We start from the raw sequence: 8,505 nt of genomic DNA on the forward strand, positions 1-8,505 counted from the left end.
ACGACCCCAACAACAACAACCACGACCCCAACAACAACAACCCTTACCCCAACAACAACTACCAGTACCCCAACTACAACAACCACTACCCCAACTACAACAACCACTACCCCAACTACAACAACCACTACCCCTACAACAACAACCACTACCCCAACTACAACAACCACTACCCCAACAACAACCACTACTGCAACAACAACAACAACTACCCCAACTCCAACAACCCCGTCCCCAACTACAACAACCACTACCCCAACTACAACAACCACCATCCCAACTACAACAACCACTACCCCAACTACAACAACCACAACCCCGACTACAACAACCACTACCCCAACTACAACAACCACTACAACAACTACGACAACCACTACACCAACTACAACAACCACTACCCCAACTACAACAACCGCTACCCCAACCACAACAACCTCGACCCCAACTACAACAACCACTACGCCAACAACTACAACCACCCCAACTACAACAACCACGACCCCAACTACAACAACCACTACCCCAACTATAACAACCACTACGCCAACAACTACAACCACCCCAACTACAACAACCACTACCCCTACAACAACAACAACCACCCCAACTACAACAACCACGACCCCAACAACAACAACCACTACCCCAACTACAACAACCACCATCCCAACTACAACAACCACTACCCCAACTACAACAACAGCTACCCCAACTACAACAACCACTAACCCAACTACAACAACCACGACCCCAACTACAACAACCACTACCCCAACTGCAACCACCACTACTCCAACTACAACAACCACTACCCCTCCAACCATGGCCATCACGACAACAACCACTACCCCAACTACAACAACCACTACCCCAACTACAACAACAACTACCACAACAACCACTACTCCAACTACAACAACCACTACCCCTCCAACCATGGCCATCACTAAAACAACCACTACCCCAACTACAACAACCACTACGCCAACAACAACAACCACCCCAACTACAACAACCACTACCCCAACTACAGCAACCACTACACCAACTACAACAACCACTACCCCAACTACAACAACCACCATCCCAACTACAACAACCACTACCCCAACTACAACAACAGCTACCCCAACTACAACAACCACTACCCCAACTACAACAACCACAACCCCGACTACAACAACCACTACCCCAACTACAACAACCACTACACCAACCACTACCCCAACTACGACAACCACACCAACTACAACAACCACTACCCCAACTACAACAACCGCTACCCCAACCACAACAACCACGACCCCAACTACAACAACCACGACCCCAACAACAACAACCACGACCCCAACAACAACAACCACTACCCCAACAACAACTACCAGTACCCCAACTACAACAACCACTACCCCAACTACAACAACCACTACCCCAACTACAACAACCACTACCCCAACTACAACAACCACAACCCCGACTACAACAACCACTACCCCAACTACAACAACCACTACACCAACTACAACAACCACTACCCCAACTACGACAACCACTACGCCAACAACTACAACCACCCCATCTACAACAACCACTACCCATACAACAACAACCACTACCCCAACTACAACAACCACTACCCCAACAACCACTACTGCAACAAAAACAACAACTACCCCAACTCCAACAACCACGTCCCCAACTACAACAACCTCTACCCCAACTACAACAACGACCATCCCAACTACAACAACCACTACCCCAACTACAACAAACACTACCCCAACTACAACAACAACTACCCCAACTACAACAACCACGACCCCAACTACAACAACCACTACACCAACTACAACAACAACTACCCCAACTACAACAACAACCACCCCAACTACAACAACCACTACGCCAACAACTACAACCACCCCAACTACAACAACCACTACCCCTACAACAACAACAACCACCCCAACTACAACAACCACGACCCCAACTACAACAACCACTACCCCAACTACAACAACCACTACCCCAACTACAACAACAACCACCCCAACTACAACAACCACGACCCCAACTACAACAACCACTACCCCAACTACAACAACAACCACCCCAACTACAACAACCACTACCCCAACTACAACAACTACCCCAACTACAACAACCACTACCCCAACTACAACAACAACTACCCCAACTACAACAACCAGTACCCCAACTCCAACAACCACGTCCCCAACAACAACAACCACTACTCCAACTACAACAACCACTACCCCAACTACAACAACCACTACCCCAACTACAACCACCACCACCCCAACTACAACTACCCCTACCCCAACGGCAACAAGCTCTACACAAACTACACCAACCACTACCCCAATGACAACCCCCACTGCCCCAACTACAGCAACCACTACCCCAACTGCTGCTGCCACCACATCCAAAACAACCTCGACACAGGCAGCTACAAATACAACAACCACTGCCAGTGATGCCTGTTGTGTCAGAATGGGAATGCTGCATCTGCTGATTGGACTCTTCATTTTCATCCTGTTTCAGATTTCAGAACAAAAGTGGATGAACCTTTGAATCCACTGGAAGGAGAACCTTTAGAAGTCTGGTCTTTGGTCTACTTGCTTTGCTTTTGTTCAATTTATTAGCCTTAATTAAAGTGAAACATAAATAGCTTGAGGGGAACATACTCACTTGGGATTTCTTCACAAATCTGTGTTTATATTTGAAGTGGACTGAATACTGATATACTTTTGATCTTATTTAACTTCTTGTGCAACTTGTACAACTATGATACCTTATTTAAAAATATTATAACACTAAATTGTGTCGTAAATGAAGGTCACACTTCAGGAAAAATTCACATTAACTATTTAACTTTTTTTTAAAGCTTTATTTCATGCTTCAAGTGGAAGTTTTTCTTCATTTTTCCACTATTTAATATTATTTTAAACTGATATATTTATGCCACTGGAATCAGTACAGGTTTGAAATTCTAATCAAATAAAATACAAAAAAATTGTTTTAATTCTCTCAATTAATTAATTAATTAATTAACTTTTCTCATGGTGAAAATGTAGGAAAATACTTGTGATTTCTCTTTTGTATATGACACAAATTGCTTTCACATTTGATGAATGCCAGTAAAGATGGGAATGACGATAAATGTGTGTTATTACACATAAGAAGAAAATATTTACTGCATTATATGTTTTAATCATTCATTAAACTACTATAAAAACACCTTAATTTCTGCTGTCAATCTTCTTCCTGATAAAATCATATCAGGACCAGCTTCATCAAATAACAATTGTTAAGTTTTCCAAGCTGCTTTTGTAGAGAAACCATTTCTATTCTAGAGTTGAACATAAATACAGTATTTGAATACATGTATTTGAGAACGTTAATTTGTTTTTTTTATTATGACTGCAACAGGATGTGTCACATGCTTCTTCTTGTACGGGTGGAGCCGGAGTTACACACAAACACGGTTCAGACAACGACTGCCAGTATAGCAAAAGTTTTCTTATAATTATTCAATGATGATAAATGGTTTTGGTAAAGGAAGTCTCATGGGATGAAATGGAATGAATGAATAAATTGTGGCGTGACAGCAGAGGAAGCCCAGTGGCTCCGCAGGAAACTGTCAGACAGGAAACAAGCAGGACACCCACGCCCAGACCTGCACCAATCACACTCACACATACTAGGCATGCCACACATATCAGTGCTCATTCATTCACACACACACACACACACACACACACACACACACACACACACACACACACACACACACACACACACACACACACACACACACACACACGCACACGCACACACACACGGAGGCCGGGGAGTGGATCATGAGACCTTCCTCTTCTAGTGTAAAATAAACTTTATTCATTTTGTAAAAACAACAATGTAAAAATGTGGAACATTTAAGAATTCGGTATTGGCAACATTTGCTCGATAAAACTGGAGATTCAATTTTAGACAATGTGCTATCCTGTATTTTAAATGAACATAGTGCCTCAAAACTTTCTGTAGTGTTTGGAATCAATGTCCGCGGCTGTGCACCAGCTGCATCCCTCATTCGGTGAGCTCTGCAAACAGAACAGGTGGCTACTTCGATAGCAGTGTTCGGGATGTGGTTGTTCAGCCAGGTCTCTGTGGTTAACAACTAATGAGTCTAAGATTCCTCCACTCTAGCAACAAATTCCAACTCAACAACACAGGCAGCTACAACCTCTGCCAGTGATGCCTGTAATATCATGATGGGAATGCTTAATTTGTTGATTGGATTCCCTCATTTCATCCTATTTTAGAATATGATGAAGGAACTATGAAGCCACCAGATGACGTCTGATTAACTATGCACACACAACTCTAATTTAACTTTAATGACTTAAAAAATTAAAAAAAGTGTAAAGTCTTAAATTTATTCATTAGCTTTAATTTGACTGGAACGTTTACGATTAAAGTGGAAGTTACTAACTTTTCCTCCGAAACCTGTGTATTCCAAATGACCGGAAAATCTTTACCAGATTCTATCTCATTCAATATCTTGCTGAATATTATACAAATAATTTAAATGAAATACATTAGGGTAACAACATTTCTGGTTTAAATGAAAGCCACTATTGGTATAGTGATAATTATGTGGTCAATTAGTACAGGTGGAAGATTTAAATCAAAATCACAGCTCAGTTAAGTTTTTGGGCAATTGAAAACCAATAATGGGTCTTTATAGTTTTAATTGTTTTTATCTATTAACTTATATTTTCCTTTGCTTAAGATGTTAATAAAGTGTGGTGGTGACTCTTTCATGTGACTCAAATTGGACTTTCACATTGAATGAAGGTAAAAAAACATGTAAATGAGTATAAATGTAGGTAAAATTACAAACTAATGAAATATTTGCTGCTTTATATATTATATGGGCTTTCTATTAACAATCATGTTGTTCTTATTTTGTTATCCAAAAAGTAATATAAATAAAGAAATCTTAAGCTATGCCATCCTATGGATTGTCATTATGTCATCATTATGTTTAGGGGAATTTAATGGCAATAAAACATAATATCAATGATGAGGTATCAAAAATGTATTCCACAAATCAGACATAAAATCCACATGACTTACAAACAGGGTTCTTAGGCATATAACCGCAGTTTCTAAAGTCGTGCACCTGATACAACTAAACATTGACTAAACATAGTGGTGTTACATCAGTGCTTTCCGAAAGCAATTAGAATTTGCTTTTGCTTTATCATATTAAACAGTCAGATTGTACAAACAACATCCAAGCTTTCCGTTTGTCCGTCTAGTTCGTATTGAATCTCGTTCTGCAAAACACTGTGTTGAAACAAGGGGTTAAAGCTCTTCTTTCTTCTTTAGGATTATCTGCCGCACCAGTTCAGCTACTTTAGGTCGGATTTCTTTCACAGGCACTTTTGGTCCCCATGTGTCCACCACTTTGCCGTCAACATCAATCAGATACTTCCAGAAATTCCAATCAGGTTCTTTTCCAGAAGCCTCTGCAGAAAGTCAGAGAAGAAGAAAGCAAAGATTTAAAAACATATGTGCTGTACATTACATTGTCTTCCTAACGTTCTTGTTTTCTTTTCCCCCTGAATTTTATTTCTTGCAGTAAAAAAAACCCAATAATGTTGACACCACCTTTGACTTGTTTCCAATATAGGAGTCGAGGGAATCATGTAAGCCTGATATCTTCTAGCTTTTGCATGCCTCGCGGCCAGCGTTTATTTGCACAAACAAATCAAAACACAGCGACCTCCGGTGGCCACACAAACATCCGCTTTTAACCACCCCCACTGCACTCGTTACCTTGGTAACCCCACAGTAAGTGTACAAACCCCATTAGTGTAACGTCTTTGGTGAATTATGTGTTATCACCTGTCCCCACGTCTGTGCCTACATACGTCCCCCCAGAATTCAAATGTGATTTAAGAAAGAACCACCACCAGTATATCATGTCACTCACCGACCAGGTACTTGTAGACATTGTTGGCTCCAGTTCCGACAACAGCAATTTTACTGAACAGGGGGAAGGAGACGCCGTAGACTCTGCGTACAAAGCTGTCAATCTCCTTGTCGCTGCCGGGCTCCTGCTGCCCAAACTGGTTGCAGGGGAATGCCAGCACGTTGAAGTGATATGGCCCAAAGTCCCGCTGGAGCTGCTGCAGGTCTTTGTAGTGTTCCTCTGTGAAGCCACATTCACTGGCTACATTCACCACCAGGGACACCTGAAGCCACAGAAACATACTGTAAAAAGTGTAAAGTGTAAAGAGCTGTTTCACACCTGTGATGTACAGAACATGCTCTGCACACATCATCCATTTGTTTGTTAGCATGTGTTTTCAGATATGAATAAATGTCAAATAAGAACAGTTTTTATTGGAGCTGCAGTTTAAAACCACACAATACTTTACTTACTTAATTTGCAGCAATTTAAAACAGACAAACCAAAACTGTTATTAATTATTAAAGGTTGAGTGTGTAGAATTTAGTGACATCTAGGGATGATGTGTCATGAGATAAAACACACTAGTGAAAACATCACTAGGATTATTTTATATTCAGTTTCTGCCAATAGATCCCTTTCACCTAAATCTTACACACTGGAACCTTAACTTATAACTGATTTAATGTGTCTAAAACTGCGAGGTGTCTGGAAAACTTATTTTCATCTTTGGATGATAATGGACAACAACGATGCTTCTTTCATCTAATACCACTGCCATGAATACTTATTTGTTTTATTTATTGATGTTTACCTGTTTATCTTACATGTTATGTTAGTGCAGAGGTCATAGATGCACCTCTGTACAGACACAGCACAGAAACTGTTAGTGCAGGTTCCTACATGTTACAGATGAGCAGCTCATCACAGATAAAGTAAGTTTATGCTTTCTCTGATTTTATCGTCTCTCAGTCTGACCGCACACTGACAGACTGGTGATACAATCATCTAGGGAAGCAATTTAAAGTCGGACAAATCTGCTCATCTTCAGGTTAATAACTTTAATTTGAATGATTATTCTTGAGCATGTGACATCACTCCATTGACACTTCTTCTGACGAGGTGTTTCAGGAGCTTGTCTGTGGAGGAGAGGAACTCCCTTCACCACATAATATCTCACTTAATACATATGTTACACTAAATCCCAAATAGGAAACACTATATAAGAAGTGCTTTAAATACTGTGACTAACTGTGTGGTCATGGGAGAATCTTGAACCATGTATATGAGATACTATAAGGTCAGTGGGGAGGATACAATTTTAAGATAATTTTTGAAAAGGTCAGGTAGGAGAACTTCAGCTCTTTAGAATAAATCTTGTGCTGTCCACAAATGTATACTTTCTCTATTTTGTTTATTTTCATGTGATGTCTTTTGAAATGAGCGCAGCACCATATTTATTATCGGTTTTCATTCATCAGGGACAAATGACAAACCAAACAGATACTTGTGTGTGGCAGTTTCTCAATTGTTTTCTAGAACACTTTTGAAATAAAGTGTTTTAATATTACGGGAATAAAGTCACAATTTATTGGTTCAGTGTTAATTTTACGAGAATATAGTACAATATCAAGAGATAAAGGTTTTATATTATGAGAAAAGAAATCAGGATTTAAAGTCAAGTAAAAGTTATAATTTTACGAAAATAACATTTTAAAACAACGAGAAGCAAGTCAATATTGCAAGAATAAAGTCACAATGAGGGGGGAAATTAAACATTAAGATAATAAAGGCGGAATTTAATGAGAAAAAAAGTTTTAATATGACGAGAAAAAAGTTGCAATTTAACAAGAAACACAACGAGCATTACCAGGAGTAAAGGAAAACAGCAGTTTTAGTTTTTCGTTAGTAAAAGGCTTCGGTACCTGCTGTGATCGGAGACTCTGCTGCTCAGGCCTGATGCCACGTAGACCAGCGGGGCTGCATGACGGGACCTCAGCTGATCCTCTGTCTACAGGGTTAGTCACTACAGAGTCAGGCAGGACACACGGAACAATAACAAGTTCCCATGCAGAGTTCATTCATGCAAAGACTGGAGACATGCAGATAGAGAAAGAGAGAGAGAGAGAGTCTGTAGTAAAGTCTCACCGAGCCCCGGTATTTCTCCAGGGAAACTAACTTCCCTCTGCTGTTCACCACCTTGAAGGTGTACATGTCTTTCTGTTTGCTCTCACAGAAGCTGAGAACAGTCAGTAAGACGGCGAGAAGCCCGGAGAGCATCATCTTCTCTGTAAACTGTCAAAATCACCATGCACCAGATCTGCAAAGTCCTGCAGGAGTCAGGCTGCACACAGGTATTGTCTATGTGCTGCTCTTCAAAATAAAAGCCCCCATTCACTTCCTGTGTACCTTCATCATTTCCCGGAAGCAAACAACCACATGAGATGGATCAAGCATGGAAATTAGGACCAAGGACCTGGCAAACCCTAACCCTTATC

General features: G+C 40.6%; 2 protein-coding genes across 3 annotated transcripts in view; one reads left to right on the plus strand and one right to left on the minus strand.

Moving 5' to 3' along the window:
- The window catches only part of LOC133010511 (phospholipase A2 inhibitor and Ly6/PLAUR domain-containing protein-like), a 76,111-nt gene extending 73,610 nt beyond the window's left edge, over positions 1 to 2,501 (plus strand). The window contains exon 6 of the mRNA XM_061078098.1: positions 2,358 to 2,501. Coding sequence (XP_060934081.1) covers positions 2,358 to 2,501 — 144 coding nt within the window. The remainder of the gene's footprint in view (positions 1 to 2,357) is intronic.
- Positions 2,502 to 5,113: 2,612 nt separating this feature from the next.
- gpx7 (glutathione peroxidase 7) lies at positions 5,114 to 8,369 on the minus strand. 2 transcript variants are annotated; one of them, XM_061078047.1, is made up of 3 exons: positions 8,156 to 8,369; positions 6,029 to 6,290; positions 5,114 to 5,561 (listed from the first exon to the last, which is right to left on the minus strand). In XM_061078047.1, exons 1-3 carry the CDS (start codon positions 8,288 to 8,290, stop codon positions 5,398 to 5,400), a joined length of 561 nt encoding a protein of 186 aa, XP_060934030.1. In that variant the 5' UTR covers positions 8,291 to 8,369; the 3' UTR covers positions 5,114 to 5,397. The 2 variants fall into 2 exon arrangements, with proteins under 2 accessions (XP_060934030.1, XP_060934029.1); XM_061078046.1 differs by lacking the exon at positions 8,156 to 8,369 and adding an exon at positions 7,933 to 8,145.
- Between the last annotated feature and the right edge of the window lie 136 nt (positions 8,370 to 8,505).

Source organism: Limanda limanda, chromosome 9 (assembly GCF_963576545.1).
Source record: "Limanda limanda chromosome 9, fLimLim1.1, whole genome shotgun sequence".
NCBI classification, from domain to species: domain Eukaryota; kingdom Metazoa; phylum Chordata; class Actinopteri; order Pleuronectiformes; family Pleuronectidae; genus Limanda; species Limanda limanda.

Bases quoted from the DNA above. Each gene is read 5' to 3' on its own strand.
- gpx7 (XM_061078046.1), bottom strand. From the start codon at position 8,088: ATGAACTCTGCATGGGAACTTGTTATTGTTCCGTGTGTCCTGCCTGAC. The intron at 6,291-7,932 runs GTACCGAAGCCT...CTGTGGCTTCAG, and splicing joins AGAGTCTCCGATCACAGCAG to GTGTCCCTGGTGGTGAATGT. The intron at 5,562-6,028 runs GTGAGTGACATG...GACTTTCTGCAG, and splicing joins TGTCTACAAGTACCTGGTCG to AGGCTTCTGGAAAAGAACCT.